Raw genomic sequence first — 17720 nt, forward strand, 5'->3', positions numbered from 1 at the left:
AGCACATGAGTGAGGCATGTCCACGCGGAGATGAGACACCTGGTTGCAGTTGGATGAGCGTACGCATCTTCCACTCGCTCCTGCCCACGATGTCACCTCTGCCTCAGCTTTCAAATCCCAGCCTCCAGAGCAGGGAGAGACAGCACAGGTTAAAAGAAACTAAAATCCCACCAGCTTCTCTTCGCACCGAGAGTGAATCTCTTCTTGTAGCGAATGGATATTGGATCCATCCCCAGGAACGAACAATAGAGGTCTGAGCAGCTGGGAAGTTGAGGGTTGATGTCTTGGTCGGGTGAGATTACAGTTCATGCTTTCTTCCTGCAGAAATGGGTGCTTGCCAAATCTCCAGTGTAATACAGAGCGCTTGCTGCTTGTGCCGCAGAGCCCTAAGATATCAGGCCTTCTGTGTAAGGCACCAGGCAGACAAATGCACTCAAAATGACGGAGTGATTTCTAATATTTGCTCTCTTTGCCTCTACCCTCAGTGCTTGTACAGGCAGATCCACGGCATTGAGCACAGCCTTACCTTGTTGGTAGAAGGATGTGGTTAAATGCTCGCTGCTTTTTCTAGAAAATGAGTATGTTGATAGGGTGCCAGTCAGTCAAATACTGGCAGAAATTTGAGTGCCTGCGTAGCTCACTCGTTCGTTGATGCTCCACTCGTAAGTCACGTGCCCGTCCCATGCCTTTGCTGGTAAAATACTTTTTCTCTAGCCCTTCTCCCATACAACACTGAATCTATGCCTATAGAGAGCATCAGAGCATCAACAGTTTTCCTCATTGTATGAGAAATGTATAAAATTCATTTTTTCTTTGAAGTACTTCTTAACACACCTTTTGCGTTCAAGTAAAGCTGTCACTGAGTTCACTGAGGTTTGCCCACGCAAGGAGCAAAGGCTCTGTCCCCTTGAGAGTACACAAGCCATTTTCTAGTAATTTGTCTGCTAAGATGACAGATTTCCTTATTATAGCACTGAAAACAGGAACTTCACTGTCTTCTAACAGAAATGACTTTACATATTTTATGAAGCTGAGCCAAAGGCACTGCTCTTGTTAGCTGGAGTTGGTGGCTGTTTGGTTGGTCTGGACATGAGAATTGTCTACTTCCCCTTCCTCTTTTTTGTTTTTGTTAATGAAGGCTTTATACCTGACTAAAATACATAGCTATATTTTTCCCTTCAGGTCATGTTATCGGAAGCTTTGAGTTGGGGGTGGGGGTAAAAAAGTTCACTTAGTAAGTAAGATTAAAGCAATTAAAGGCTAAGGCTCATATTTAATTTTCCCTCGTAGATGCAATTTTTCATGCAGTGACAACATCAAAACCTTTTCAAGTTTTATAGCTATTTCACATTTGGCAGAAACAACAGGAAACCATCTGTAGCAAAGCAGGATTGTTGTAAGCATAATATTCAGTAATGAAAAAAAGATTAAAAGAAGACACTGTTATCTTTACGTGATAGCTTTGAAGGCGCAAGGAGCAGGATGCTTGCATTTGCCCATCTACCAGCATCATAAAAATTTTCTAGATGAGGCAACCATGTAGAAAGTTGATTATTTCAGCAGAAGGAATAAGTCCAAAAGGAAATTTGACTTTCAGTTTCTTATTGAGATTGCCATGATAACTGTAAAGATGCTTGTGCAGAGGAGGCTGTATATGACTGTTCTCTGTATATGACTGTTCTCTGTATATTGTGGCTCACACGGCAGAGCTTATAAGCACACACACAACTTCAAATAGGCAAATTGTCCCACAGAAGGTGAGTAAGCTACTCATATTCTTAAACTTTAACTCCATGCTTAAAAGTCTTCCTGGACCAGGGAAATAAAAATAAAATGTGGGAATTCGGATGGCTCGTATTGCCCTCTGTTCCCTTATGGCAAAGTGTATTTGTTCTTGCTTTGTTGCATTTTATGTGCTGAAAAGGAGACATCCAGACTGAAAGAGTGCATACTCATTGGTTGCAGGTGAAAAATACTTTTTGCTGAAACTTAGTTTGTCAATCGGGGTGTCACATCCTGAGGCCACAGTTTTAGGGGGCTCATGGTAGCCACTGAATACCTCTGAAAACCATGGTCAGTCCTGTAAAGTTGTTACAGTGTGCTCAAACTTCTGGTCATGCCAAAATACTTGTCAGTATGTCTGTTCAACAAAGGGAAAGAACCATTTTTTTCAGGTGCACTCTAAAATTTAGCCTGGGCTTTTTTCTCAAAATACGTTAAAATTTTGGCTAATGAATGAGAAACAAACCGAGCCGTCTAATTTCTTTGTCACTGACAGTGTTTCACATATTAATAATCAGACCTAGTTTTAAGATAGCATTTCGCTGTGCAAAAGTCAAAATATGTCAGGGAACTGCAATATCTTCTTGTTATTAATGTCTTAAATTATAGCTAGACACCCTGTTTTTCCAGTTTTCAAGGCAAGTTATGAAGGCTTTTTTTCAAGCGCTGAGCTGATGAGACATTAAAGGTTTCTTTTTCAAATAGTTTGGCTGTGGGGTTGCTCCTTTCGCTCACACCTGCCCCTCGACTTACAAATCGTCTCCGCCTCTTCAGCATCAAACGCTGAATTTACATAGGCACAAAGAAACTGTGGAAGGCCAACAGCTCGCGCCGTCATTAAGATGGGAATGCAAGAAGAACAAAGCAGCACAATGGTAAGAGAAATATCACAATACCCTACCTTTCTGCGAGGCTGACTAACCAGGGCTTTCCCACAGGAGGGAATGGTGCTGAGGATACCGCAGGATTAGCAGATGCATGTAGGGCTGCTGGCAATGACTAAGCCGGTAACAGCAAGCAAGTCGAAGTTCTAGACATGAGTCAGGTTTTGAACTTGTTGTGGTTTGTAGCGGCTCAGAAGGGCTTTGTACGGCATCGCTGGACGAGCCTGCGACTGCGAGGTGATGGGCTTACGGGTGGTAGAGGCACTGTCTGCTTTGGGAGGGAATGCTTGCTCTCAGCAAAATGTTGTAGTCCAGCTGAGCTCCACGCGTTGCTCGCCCACAGCACGGCCGTGGTTGTGCCTCTCACTTAAGCTATTTTCATGCCTTTCCAAAGTACTCTGGCTTATTAATTCAGTAAGTTCTTCCTAATTATACAAGCACCCCTGAAGAATTTCAGAGATGCACATAAGAAGTGTGGCAAGGTTATTTCTTAAAAAATATATGACAAAAATAAGAAAAAAGCTGTGGAATGATATATGTGTTTACCACCTAAAGTAATTAATTTTTTGTACGTGTGCTGGCTTTTTCTTCTGGAATTCTAAAACCCAGAAGCAGAGAAAATGAGAGGGAAGTGTGGTGTCTGGATTTGTTTTGTTCCTTCAGTACTTTCTCTTCACCCCTTTTAAAACAAGTTTGGTGGAAAGCCTTGAGATGCTCCCTCGGTCCTGATGTCATGGGTGTTTTTGCCATTTCTTTTAACAAATTGCGGATGTTGTGCTTTTATTTGCTGTTGCCTGTGCCTATGACTGAACCGGATAAAAATTTAAAGAAAGGGTACAATTGCTGCACGAGCTGCCAAAACTGTATTAGTTTAATCAAAATGAACGAAAGAGAAAGGCATCTGCTTTTCCCCTTGCAAAGCCAAGTGCAAAGGCAGTGCTAACAGCTCAAGTTCCCCAGAAATACATACAGAAGCAAGGCTGCTGTCTGTGGTATTTTCCCCATCATTACCGATGCTAGCTGGATTAATTTAACAAGTGTTGCACGCAGACCTTTGCTTAGCTTCATAAACATGTCCATTTTTGCAGAACAGATGAAAGTTCATAAACAGTTGTGTTTAACTTTGCAATATTTTTCAACTGGCGTTTTCACCCTTTTTCATATATAAAGATGAAACACTTCTCCTTAATCACAGAAGAGCAATTAGCGATGGGGGTGTGAAAGAGCGTAGAACAGCAGGCACTCTCTGAATCTCTGATTGGGGAGCACTCCGAGGTGGGAAGCAGATATTTTCTGTTAGATCGTCTTCATGGAATTAATCCCACAGAGGAACCTGGGTGTCTAGCAGACCTGTCACTTCACACGCTAAGTCTAAAATGTAGATCCCAAGAAAACTTGCTCTCCTGCCCCTTCACCCCAGAGGTACCTACATTCCTTAACACCCACGTTTGCATCCACTGAGTTCCTTGCATGCCTGAACGTGTGCTTCTGGACATGCTTTACCTGGCCTGGCCTGTGCTGGATGAACAGACCCACACACCACATCTAAGTCCTGCCGACGAGAATGGCCACACTTTTACATTTAGTCCACGCTTAGGGAGCTGAGGTGGGAGATCTGGACTCGATGTGCTCCTCAGCCTGGGGATGCTTTACCTGTTTCTCCCACAACAGTGCTTGTGTGTTCTGGAAGAGGTGTCTGTCCATCCGTCTTTTTTTTTTTTTTAACTGTTACATTTTCCTAGGCATAAGTGACTATTTGGAGAGCAAAAGAAAAATAATGCTGCTGCCTGGTGGCTAGGGTACTTGCCAGGGGGGTGCGGAAATGTGGGCTCTGGGGAATACTCAATACAAGATATTTAAATTTTTGTCAGAGTAAGAACTGCAGCCCAGTTTCCAAACCCTGTCCCAGGTGGTGCCCCAGTCGCTAAGTTTGGGAGTCATGTGCCTGAGTGAAAAAGAGAAAAAAACCCCTGTCTGATGCAAAGCAGAAGAGCATCAACAGGAGGGAGCCCGTGGAGCCCACCCAGCCTGCCCCCAGCCACTGGGGAGGAAGATTTCCAAAATGATCTTCAAACAAAGCAGGATGCTTTCTGCAGGCAGGCAGAGGCGTTTGGCCTTGCGTCGCCCCGTGGTTGACTCGGTCATTAAGTGCAAAGATGCGGAGCAGTGGTAGGAGGGGTTCCGTAGGCTGGATTTTGCGGGGAACCCGCAGGACTGGATGGCAAAGCCTTGCCAGGTTCCTAAGCCTTGCCAGGGTCATGGCCGAGGCTTATCTGGTGGCTTTTGAGGATCGCTTTTCCGAGGTGTCTCGCTCTCGCCAGGCTCTGCCTCTGGCAAGGATGCTGCCACCTCCTGTGGCTTCCATGGAGCGCTGAGTCCATCGTGGCACTGCTCCTGTTGTGAATCTAGCCTGATCCCTGCTGAATCAGGGAACTTTCTTAGGAAAAATGTGCTAGAAATTAGCCCAGGCTAGTTTAAATCGGGGATGGCTAAGAGGCAAAGTGGCTCTAGGAGCCCCAGCATGGATGAAGGTTGATTTCTGGTGGGTCGGTGTCTTGTGGCTGGTTGTCGGCTCCAGCTGAAGGTCTCCCCTCTGGGACATTTGCAAAGACCTTGCTGCCATGTGCATTTGTTGGTGGGTCACAGGGCAACCTCTTCCCACGCTGGAGCACACTGGGCACCCTGGTCCGGCCACCTGCATCATGAAACCTCCAGGGACTGGATTCCTGTGCTGTCCAAGTGGGCAGGACTGCTGGGAGAGGGGCTGGGGGGTCCACAGGTAAGCCAGGGAGAGTGGGTGGGAAATTACATCATGGCGACACAAGCCCCGTTTGCTTTGGAATCCAGCTAAAGTTGGGGCAAATAGTTTAAAAAAAAAAAAAAAAAAAAAAAGCCCTCCTGCAAATATCCAATAACCCCATGGTTTTGGCACTCTTGAGAGACGGGAGTTCGAAGTTCAGCTCCCTGTTCCAAATTAAACAGAGGGAGTATTTGATGTCGTCCCGTTTTACTGAGCGTGTCATACTACTCCACTAATAAAGTGATCTGTGGAAACCATATACTCCTCTGAAATGTGCTAACCATACCCTGTATGCAAGCCTTTAGTGTTTACTAAGAAGAGTAGCAATGCTTTTTAATCTGTTCAAGAGCAGCTATTCAGAGTGCAAGCAGAGAGCACGGCAGAGGTTTAGGAGCAAGATGTTGCAGGGGCAAACTTCAGTGGAGGGGTAGTAGTTGGTATGAACGTGGTCATCTTCGGTTTTCACTTACAGGCTTTTTCCTGGCTTTGAAGTAAAAATGGTCTACAGGAACTATAATATTTTCTGAACACTGAAGGTAGACTTCAAAAAAACACTTTTATTGTAGGCTATTTGGTTTTTATTTAGGAGACTTTGCTAGCTGTGCTAATATACTTTTCTCTTAGTGGGCCCACTGATTTCAGCTGCTGGTGCTGCTCCGCGAGTGAGGGCAGCACCATCTGGTCTTTATGTTTTGAAGACTAAAGTTATTCCCTTTTGGAGAAGTTTGGTTTATTAGGCACATAAATTAGGAAGAGCCATTTTGTAGCTCTGTACACAGCTTTGGCTTCTGCCTACAAGAAGAATACATGTGTGGGAGATAAACAGGACTTCAGGGATTCGGGTGAGGAGCTTTCTATGTGTAACAACCTGAGCAAGGAAAATGTACAGAACTGGCTCCATGCGTACAGGGAAACTCAGTCATTCTTTTGTTAAGGCTTTAAACTTGCATCGCCAGGAGGTGCCAAGAGACGGGGCGATCTTATGGGTTTTCTTGTTACAGATTTGTGTACCCGCTATGTCATGACATGACAACAAAAATGAAATGGGTTTAATTGACATATAACGTATGTAGGTTTGGGTCACTTTTCACTACATGTCAATAGCGCAGAAGAAAAGTAACAGACGCAGCTTATTAGTAACAAACAAAAACGCTACCCTTTCTGTTGCACACGGGTGGGTCGAGCTTTGACATAATTAAGCATAACGTAAAAATAACTCATCTGTCAATACCATCGTTTATCATGAAAGGGCGAGCTCTCTGTAATGCATGGTTTTAATTAACTGTCACTTGCTGTCGAAGTTGAGATGCAATATACACATTTGGCACTTAGGCGTGTACATGAGTTTTTGGAGATGTCTTAGAAGGCAGAGCCAAGACAACCAAAACCCGACTCTGAAAGCAACCTGAGTGCACATGTGAACACAGGCACTTGCTGTGCATTAAAAGCTTTGTCCTTTAAACAAGTTTCCTGCTTGCATCCTTTTTTGGAGAAGAATTAGCTTTTGCTGTTCACCATTTTAAAGCACATCACTAAAACATGCCCCCGGGTCTCTGCACAGTGTGACATTTTAGACAAGCTGTAAAAGAAATGTAGTTTCTCAGTTGCTGTTGTGCACTTGATAGTTGTATCTTCCAGAAATGCTGTTTCTATAACCCTTTACTTACTTCAAGCAAACAGTCATGGAAAGAAATAATTTTCTATGATAGGATTTTGCTATAGAATCCATTGCTACAGCTACAAGTGTGATTTTTTTTTTTCCGCTGCTTACACAGGGCAACACATTTAGTCAGGCTAAGCCGTCTTCTAAGAGCTACCCCAGAGCAGGGGATCTCCAAGGGACCACCTGGACCAGGCAGGCTGTCCTCAACTCTTGGAGAGGAGCAGCTATGCCAGGAGGGGGCTCTTCTCACAGCCCTCACAAGCCATAAACATGACTGTGTTGTTGCATTCCACTTTGCAAGGTGATCTTGCCGTGACCCACCACCCCTTTGCAGGCAGAGGCTGATGGTGCATGATGCCACGTTGCCCTGGTGGCAATGGATCCCAAGCAGGCGAGGGTGAGTTGCCTGGGATTTCGCTCCAGGTTGGGATTATTCTGATGCAGAGCCAGCACGTGCCCAGCGTGTCTTCGCCACCTTCAGTTTCTGGGGGAGTTGAGCAACTAAGGAGAACGGCTGCGTGAAGGGAGCAGGTCGAGCGGATATGGTCAGGATTGCAGCGCGCGTGAGGGTCGGGGGAAAGGATGCTCATGGTCTTGTTTGGGCTCCCGGGTGTACGAAGAGCAGCGGGGACATGAGCAGTGGCTGCGGGAACGGCGCGGGGTGCGGGCAGGAGGGGAAGGGGTACGTGCTGCTTCCCATCGACGTGCTGCTCCAGCTGGAGCAGAGTGAGGAAAGGCGGCGAGAGGGGTAACGCGGAGGTGAAGAGAAGGAGTCATCGGCACCACGAAGCGCCGGTGTCGAGGAAGAAGCCGAATTAATACGAGGCGAAGGACTGAAGGGGGATGGAAATAGCAAACGTTTGGAGGACACGGAGAAAGGTTGCGTCTCTCTGCGGGCTGGAGAAGGGACTGCTGGCAAATGCAGGGCATTTGCTGCCTAATTCATTGCTGGTGCTCTCATTAGGCCAGGAGGCCCTGATAGTGCCTGTCACTGCTTCTTGAAAATTGCAAGTTATTTTTAACAGGCAGGCAGCAATGGGGCGACTGCCTAGAGCCACATATTTCTGTTTCCCTCTCTTGTGGCTCCCTGTGAGATAGGGCAAGCTGAACTGGCCTTGCTTACACTTATTTTTCTTGCAGAGCTGCACTCCGTTTATTGCATTTGACTTCGGGTTCAAGCAGCATTCTGTAGCGTGCTGTCAAGAGCTGAAATGTCAGAATGAAATACTGAATGCTGTTTCCTCAGATGCTCAGTGTCGGAAATCATGGAGGCTCCAGGCTAAGTGTCCGCAACGGATTCCTGTGATTGCTGCCATGGAGCCATGCTCCATTTTTCAATAGATTGGTCATGGGTTGATGAAATTGATTTCTCTGAGAGCCTCCTGCTGGCACCAGATAGAAGACATCATCCCCCAAGGAAAAAAAACCAACAACAAAACACACCACAGAAAAGAAAACAAAAAAGTATAAATGGTAAATCTTTGAAATGTGAAAATAGAACAGGATACCTGTGGCCAAGCTGAGATTGATGCTGCAGCTTCACAGGCAGTTGTGTCAGTTCGGTTCAGCTCGAGTGTAGATGTTTCTCCTCCCATCCTAGTGGGTAGGTGTTGAACATGTTGTACGGGCTCTCTTCCCGCCCTGCCTTTTGCCTTATTTTAAATCTGCTGCAAACTTAACCTGCTTTATTCAGATTTGTAATGGCATGAGGTTTATGTGCTAGCTGGGACATGCAAGTACCTGGAGTCCTAGAAATGCTCATAATTTGCATTCTTAATAAAACATAATTTAAAATCCTAAATATAGAAAGTGCTCTATAACTGAAATGGATTAAACCAGCTCCTTTTTTCCCAGATCTCAACTTTCCAAACATCCCTGTGAGCCCAGAAATTTTGGAAGAAGCCCCGTAAAGGCCTGGCTCTGAACTGCTTGAAAAAGGAGAGTCAGAAAACCCAATCTAGAGCTTTCTGTTGGGTTAAATCCAGAGCACGTTGATGGGTCCTCCCCAGTGTCAGGGCCAATCTGTGGTGCTAGAACAGCCCTTAAGGATCCTTAGTTTTGTTGCTAATCCCATACTGCTTTCTGGTCCCAGGATCAAAGATAGGCATTATGAAATGCTTGAGAAAGTCAAGTTTTTCTGACTTTAAGCAAGTTTTATATTAACCACGTATACTGTCATTTTTCTGCCTTCTTTTCTCTATCAGTGTGATTTCAGGATATCTCCTCACAAATTTTTGAGTTTAATGCAGCATTATTCCAAATGTCATGGTAATTCTTCACCCTGGAAAATGCTCCCCAACTGGTTCTGCACCACAAATGGCATCCTTACGCCCCATCTTTTATCGGGCCTTTGAGCGATACGACGATACAGACAATAAATATCTTTGCAAATTGCCGGGTGTTATTCTCTCTTTATGACAGACATTTTCTGCCCATGTCACTTCAAAGCTTTCGGTAATTAGTGCAACACCTGCTAATGATGGAGTTTCAGCAGCCTGAGCTCTGGGATATTCAGTTGTGTTTCTCTACGTCCTGACACTGTCCTGAGCGCTCTCTTCTGTCCCTCTTATCATTTGGCTTCATATATCTCAGTGCTCTATGGCTTTGCCTCCCATCAGACGGGTTCAGTGTAAAATTAAGTCCTTACTACCAAGGGTTTTCATCCAGAGGAATTTAAGAGGCTGAATGAAAGTGTCTAACCACAGCTTGCTTAGGGAGAAGACGAGTATGCCTAAAATGAGGAAACCAGGCTTGCCTCAGAAAAATCTGGGGAACGGCATGAGCTGATGCTGCAGTCTTTCTCATCATCTCCCACCAAGTCAAAAAAAACCCAAACACCTCCTTTCAGTCCTTCACAAGCAGCCGGCAATGCTACCGCTTCCCCGGCAGCGGTGGTGGCTCATAGGGCATCCCGCCCCGCGCCCGGTCCCGCAGCCTTGGCCGCCGGCGGCGAGCGGAGGCTGTGCCGAAACGCAGGTGCCGGCACCGGCGGCCAAACCCATTTCATCCTTGCGCCCCGCGCCGCAGACCGTCAGCCGTCGCCGGCTCCTTCCCGGGGAACACCCCCACGCAGGGCTTCGTGCCCGTCTGTTCTTCCCTCCACCCACTACCTCCATCAGGGGGTTGATTTTTCTTTTTCTTTTCTTTATTTTTTTTTTTTTTCACCTCAAAGTGATAGCAATTCCTGGTGCATTTATCTTAGATGATGTGGTCGTCGTAAGATGAAGTACCTGCAGCAGCCAGTCTGCGGTTGATTTGAACGCAGGCGAGTCTCGACAATGAGCTTAAAGGAGGGTGTCAGGTATAAATCTTGTCTTCAAACAGCCAGGGTGCATTCCAGACTTCAGAGACACCTCTTTGTGTGGAAGGGCTTTTTTTTTTTTTTTTTTTTTTATGCCTCCTGTTTCTTTTTCTTGGACCTGGAAAAGGATGAAAGTGGCGGGGTGTGTGCGTTCGTTTAGGCTGATAATGAGAGTGGGGCTCAGGGGCATGGTAATTTGGCAGCCTCTTCACTTCCTGTAACAGTTTTTAAAAAAAAAATCATCCAAGGGCTGCTTAAAGACAAACATTTTTTGTTTAACTACTGGTGGTTCATTTTCTGAACAACCATGCAATTAATCTTATTTGTATTAAAGAGGCAGGCTGCTTTTTGTAAGCTTTTCTGAGCTGTAATTAATGAAGATCAAAAATGTTACAGAGACCTAATATTTAACTTTTCATAGGTGCGACTACACAACATCTGCAGCAATTAGAGAAGCAAAAGAAAAAGGCATTGTGTTGGGTTCTTTACCTTCAAAGTGTCTTTGTTAAGCCTCTTTCCTGCGCACAACTCTTCAGTGCTCTACCTGTGAACGTAACTTTTGGTGAGGAGACTAATCGATACTAAAACCGCAGATTCTTTTTTTTTAGTTGCATTGAGAGATAAACACACGGTTCAAAAACGTTATCGGCTCGGTCAGACTTGGGAGGACTGAGCCCATGAAGTTAAGCGCAGAACTACCTGTGTTGCACCTTGAAGGACCGGACCCAAACAAGAGTGTTTGTTGCTTGCTATAGTAGTTTTCAAGCAAATGCATGTGTGTGTTAAAACTTCAAAAGCAGCACAGCAGTTTCATGATTTTACATGTAAAAAATCCTGGCTGTTTTGGCACTAGGAATTCTGTAGCACAGATTATCTTTTAGCTGTGCTGCTTAAAAAAATAATTAGATTGTAATAAGTACTAGCTTATTTATCTCTGGATGATTAAATGAAGAACAACTCTGGAATGTATCACTTGAAGACATACGACAAGAGACGTGCATAGTTTTACCTTGGCACTAGCTGCCTCCTGCTCCACCAACCTTTCAGGTACTCTAGCAAAAGGAAAATCTGGCTTTCACTGGCCTGAAATCAAACCACGGATGGCTCCGAGTGTGTCACTCGGATGCACAAAACAACGGCACGCTTTGCCTTTACGTACAAACAATGGGCGCGTGACTTCATTACGCCAGGGATCGCTCATTTCATATGCATGTGGCATTTTGCTAAGACTTTGCAAAAAGAAGCTGCAGCTATATCATTCCCATTAGTATCAGAACTCTTCTGGCATTGCTAAGGCAAAAAGTCAGCTCTGTCATCTGTGTGACCTGGGATCAGTCTGAACTCAAACATCGTTTGAGGAACGAGCTATCCTGGTATGACCCCAAAACCAACAGAGGCACCATCTGATACGTACTAAACCACGTTAAGAATGAAAGAGGAAATAATCTTTGTCCTTTTTTTTGTGGGATGCAAGCGTCACCTGGAAGGCGACGCACAAAGAAGTTATGACCCAGGGGTGCCCACCACACCATAGCTGTACCCTAGAAAAATTTGTGCTACCTGATGCCGAGTCCCTCTGTCTCCAGTAACAATAAACTCTGCTTCTAGAAACTTGGAGGCGAAAATGAGCAAAAGGGGCAGGGCAGCGCTGAGAATGTTGCTGCTGTGCCCCAGCTACTCCTTTCCAGGGATGGAGCGGTCTGGTGCGCTTGTGACCGGGTGGGTCCTTGTGTTTAATCCGTGTTTGATGTCTGAAGATAGATATGTTCGGTTTGGAGAAATATTTGCAAAACTGAATCATGGAAAGTTGCACACGCTGATTACATCATATTTATTTCTGTTTACTTTGTGACTCATAACTTTCCTAAGAATATGCAAGCAAAAAACAGTCTAACAAGTTCTTGTATTTAAATGAAAAGTCATCCGCCATGTGCAAGAGAAATCTGGTCTCTAAAGCTCTCCTTCTAAGCCCTCTCAAGGTCAAAACCCAACAAGTTGTTTGTGGGATGTCAGGATGCTGATGGACGAGTGTTTCCCTCAGAGCAGGACCAGTGGTTTGAGCGGGAGCGTTTGGTTTTGTGCAGAGACCGGCCGCAGCAGGGTGGCACAGTGGCCGGCTTAGGGGTGTCGGGAGAATTAGCAGCAACGCGCTACCTAAGTCTTAATAAAACTAGGCACAAGTAAATGTCAACAGCTTCACCTTCTTTTCTTAATTGCAAAACTGTTATACATAAAAAAAATACACTTTCCGTACCAAAATCTGTACGTTCTTTGAGTGATTTCCAGGTTTTTACGTTTTAACTGAGGTAAACCCCTCCCACAGTCCCCCCAGTTACTCATGTTCCCAAGCACACTTTCATCTTCTTATCTTTCAGACTGTAAGATCTTTGAGGAAGAGACAGTCTTTATTTGTGTACTGTACAACACCCAGCATATTTAACACTAAACTCAAATGTTTGCCCACGCTGTAAAATAGTTGCCAAACAGTTTGGTTTAAGAGGTTGTCAAGGGTGTTACTTTCTAACTATTAAGAAGGGAGTGAGAAACAGTGGGAACACACTGTCGGTTTTGTTCAAAATGAAATGATAGAACACGGAGCCACCTGAAGATTTCAATCAGAAAGCCCCAAGGATGGTGGTGGTCAGTACACAGCTGAGGTTGCCCGTGCAATGACAGTTTTGCTCCTTAGCTTCTTTCTGCTCTGTGCAACTTGCAGGCTAATCGCAGCCGTCGTCACAAAACGTTTTGATTAGGAGGTTTTCAGGAAAAGTTGGAGAGGTCTAAGCAGCCACAGTCCCTGTGCTCACACTGAACAGGCTCCCATTTGCTCAGGGAAATGAGGCAGTTTTGGGTTTGTCTTTGCATCTCCAGCCTGTCCCCTTTTACCCGACAGAACTACAGATTTTTCATCCTGCTTCCAAAATGCAGACCTCCTTTAAAGTCAGAGGGAGAGTGTCTTTGATGACTTTTATTTATTATGCCATATAATCCCTACACATATGTTCAGTTTGTAGGTAAAAACACGGCTAGTTTGACTCTGTGTGGCACTTTTTCACATGATGTGATTCTTTTCTCTTGTGACCTGTAAGACTATGAAGTCAGAAAAATAGTATCTTCACCCTCAGTTCATGTAGGACTAAGTAATTGTGTGGGCACCAGCCACTGGAAGTTTATATCTGTTTTCTTTCCCTGATATCCATCATAGCTCAAAATCAGAAAATCGCTCTGCATCTTGCTTTTATGTGGTCTTAAGGATGAGATCGTTCAGTGTTGCTTCTTTTCTGCCTGTGATTTTAAATGACTAAAAGGTCTTTCTGAAGAGCTGTACTCATCTGCCTGCATTTGTGTGGCTCCTGCCATTTAAGATATTCTAAGAAAGATGCCTATGGCAGGGTGCCATAGGACATCTCGGGTGGCACCAGGCACCTGTGAACGGGCAGCTGTGTCGAGACCTCCTTGAGTCCAGCAACTAGAAGACCTGCTTAGCTAACGTCTCCAGGAAGGTCCTGATCATCTCCCTGGTCATCAGACGACTTCTTTTTCCCTAAGTACATCATGGTTTTCTTCCTTCTTGCTCCCATGGTGGTTCCCAGTTGTCCAAGTAACCACAATTTTTATGCTTGCTACTGCCTATAGTGGATTCCTAACTTGAATATAAATATGATGACTTTACAACACCACCATAGGGTTTCAAAACTATGTAGGCACTTTAATATTACAAATATGAACCAAGTATTAACTCTTAACAAACTTTTAAGAAAATCACAGTGAGAACAGAACACCAAAAAATTGGCTCAGGAGCAAGATCAAAGCAGGGATTTTTTTTGAGTCCTAGCTCCAAAACCACTGACAATCCAAAGCCTGAGCTCACTCTATTTAAAAAAAAAATTATTATAAATTTCCTATGCCTTGTGGAGCTTACCCTCATGTTTCCAAAGAAGCCTGGAACAAGATCAGGCCTGTGACATTACTGAACAAGTAATATTAGATTTACTTCAACACGTACTACAACTGGTAGATAAAGAAATTGCACCTAACTGGTAGTGCAAAATGCTTTTTTCAAGCCTGACCTGTTGCAGTGACTAGAGATTTAATCTAAAACTTTGTCCAAACCTTCAACTCAGTGTTAGCATGGAGAGGAAGATCACCAGGAATTTCAGAACTTGAACTCTTCATTTAGTCAAAATTTGCTTCTCTCTGTATCCATTTCTTTATTAAAGACACATGGCAAAGTGAAGTGGAAGTATATCTGCATGTGAAGCAGGTCACAGATTTGTCTCTTACGGTGACAGCAGGGTGGTGAGCATCAACATACAATATTGCTTGTGAGGAATAATCAGGTTTAAAAGCCTAGCAGAGAATTACACCTCGTGCATGCCTTCATGCCCTTGACCCCAGATTTCCAGTACTTTATAGAAACCCTCTTTGTCCTGATTACATTGAATCTGGGAAAAGCAAATTTGAGTGTGTGGTGGCATTGATCTGTAGCAATGAAGTGTTTGGAGAAAACATTGTTTACTTTACCTTGCAATCGAAGCTAGAGCGTACAACACAAGAGCTGTCTTGAAACAACATTCCTGATGCCACTGAGCCTTGGAAAGCCCGTGTTCTTGGTAATTGCCATCAAAGTCAGAGCAGAGCTGTCACGCCAGGGATTCAATGTCTTTTCTAAATATAAGTTTAGGCTGGCTGGTAGTTCAGAAGAAGTTGTACCAGGGATGAAGTTTGGCACATCTGAGGACTGTCTGTACATTGGTCTCAGTGCCTTAAGTGTGTGAAGATGAGGACCGGTCTCACCAGCCCCGTGTCCACCACCGCAGAGTTCTCCAGGCTACTTTCGCAGAGGAGTTTGCATTAATGTTAATAAAGGTTACGCATAGAAAGGACCAGTGTTTTCAGCCAGCAATTTGTTCACACACATGCGCAAACCCTGCCAACACTGTTTCTAAGCAACTGAAACCATTTATAAATTCAATTCTAATTCAGAAAAGAGTTTTAGACAATAAAACTGGGAAAAGGCTTTGGAAAATACAAACCGATTCAAGTGTAGGATTTGCTAAGTGGAACAGTTTATATGTTTATGGTACTTTACCTGAGAAAACTGCTTATTTATTTTAAGGGAAGCTAAAATCTTTCCCAAAACCGTGGGGAAACGCCTTTAGCCAGGTCTTCTTCATATGTGCCATTTCACCCCATCTGAACTCAGTCTTCAATTTGACCAGTAAAGCTCCCTAGAAGTATCCCGTATCCCCTCCAGTTGTGCTGGGAAAGCGTGAGCTGTCCCAGAGGCACGGACTGCCAGACCTGCAGCGGCGCCAGCGAGCCATCCCCATCCCCATCCCTGTCCCCATCCCCATCTCCATCCCCATCCCCATCCCCGTCCCCATCCCCATCCCCATCCCCATCCCAAGAAGTCGTGCTTGGTCCAAAGGCTGAAGAATTTTCCCCTCCCAGAGGAAAGGAGTGCTTGGCTTAGTGGCTTCCCACCCTTCCTAAATGGAAAACTACTTTCTTTTCTCACCCCAGAGCAAAAAGAAAGGGGGAACGCAGCCCAAACCACACCACCATAGCTTTAGGACTTTGAGCGCAGCAATCCCAACTTTTGCAGTGTCAGACAGGGTACGAGACACCCGAGAGCGGCGAGGTGTCCCACGAGGCATCCCACGGGGTGTCCCATGGGGTGTCCCTGCCGAAAAGCCCTGCGAGGTGTCCCACAGAGGGTCTCCGACCCCCCGAGCTGCCTGCGTGGAGCAGGAGGGTGAACCGCAGAGTATTGCCTACCTGCTCGCTGGCACATTTGGGATTCGGTACTCGGGGTGGGGGAAATACGGGCTTCCTCAGGATTACTGCTCAGTGACATAATGGATGGCTAATTATAGGTCTTGCAGGGAAAGAAGCAGCCCCACAGAGATCTTAAGCTACTAGAATTCAAGTAGAGATGTTATTTCTGGGATATGATTCCCACAGGCCAAAGTACAATTACAGTGGTGTTTTATGTTTCCTCACCAAAAAAAAAAAAAAGTTAAATGAGCAAAGTGTACAGTTTTAAATTAATCCTCTTATCAAGGAGCCACTTAGATACAGTGTTTCACCTTCTGCTTCATCCTTGTAATGCCATTGATACCTGGGAAAGCGTCTGGTTTGACCCTTTGCACAGCACAGGGTAAAGGAGCCTTAGCAGGTACAGCCTGGCAAGCTTGATCGTGCAAGCTTGGATACCTTCTTTGAAATCACCAGAAAAACCTAATTCTGTATACCAAACAAACAAACAAACAAGCCTTGTGCTATCCAGTACTCCTCCAAAACAGCCAAGGGAAAATAATGTTCCCTCTACGTATAGGAGAACAAGTTCTTGAAACAAGTCAGAGGTTTCCTTTGTTCCTAGTGGGAGCCTAGAAATACAGTTAGCTACACCTAGCCACTTTAAGGAGAGATATTGCAATACAACTCTTTGCATGCATCCTAATAATGGCCAAGAAAAAGGTTTCCACAAGTTGTCCGTAATTGCTCTCTCTCCGAAAGATAAACCATATGAGGAAAAGATTGGGAAAAATGAGCTCTCAGATTTCCAAGTAGGTGAGAAGCCGTTTTGCCCTCTCTAAAGTACCACATCCTTGGGCAAAGTGACAGAAAGATGGATGATTTGAAAGCTTGGAGTTGGCACGGAAATGATCCTTGCTGGGGAGTGCACACTCTTCTGTCTTGAAAATAAAAATGAGCCGAGTATGACAGGGTTAGGAGCTTTTGCAAGCTGTGCTTTGGGAACAGGCAGTGGAAGAGAGGAAGAATTAACCCATCGGACCTGAGGACCGTGCCTTTACTTGTGTACTGATGAGATACTGCCTGGGATATTTTCAAAGTCAGGCTACTGTTTAGAGGGTCCTTGGAGTTTACTCAGGATGTCCTTGAAGTGCAGGAGGCCAAAGTTTGTACGTGTCCGACACATCGTGCTGCACTGCTGAGAAACAGCATGCAGTCGGATGGTGAGAGGTCGTTAACACAGAGGGAAGACAATAGATCGGACTGTATTTTCAGTCTTATTCGTATAATAACTTCAATCCCCAAACACATGGAAGGATTTTGCAAAAGGATATACAAATTGTACATAAAAGCAGGCTTTTTTGTTCATACCAGCATGCCGCTGGTTTTGTGACACGGGGTAGAAAACACAGCACTGTGCTCAGCAATACTTTCTATTGGGAGCGTGCGAGTTTGGAGCGTGCGAACGGAGGGGTGATGTTTTAGGTGTTACGGGAAAATATCGGCTGGCGAAATGTAGTTTCAAAAATG

At 44.9% G+C, this 17720-nt stretch overlaps 1 protein-coding gene across 2 annotated transcripts in view; it reads left to right on the forward strand.

The window, feature by feature from the left end:
- Positions 1-2485: 2485 nt before the first annotated feature.
- Positions 2486-17720, forward strand: part of EDAR (ectodysplasin A receptor) — a 62800-nt gene continuing 47565 nt past the window's right edge. For both annotated transcript variants that reach the window (XM_075057422.1, XM_075057423.1), the window contains exon 1: positions 2486-2657. In XM_075057422.1, coding sequence (XP_074913523.1) covers positions 2625-2657 — 33 coding nt within the window. In that variant the 5' untranslated portion in view covers positions 2486-2624. The remainder of the gene's footprint in view (positions 2658-17720) is intronic.

The sequence above is a fragment of the Buteo buteo genome, chromosome 25 (genome assembly GCF_964188355.1).
Source record: "Buteo buteo chromosome 25, bButBut1.hap1.1, whole genome shotgun sequence".
In the NCBI taxonomy this organism is placed as follows: domain Eukaryota; kingdom Metazoa; phylum Chordata; class Aves; order Accipitriformes; family Accipitridae; genus Buteo; species Buteo buteo.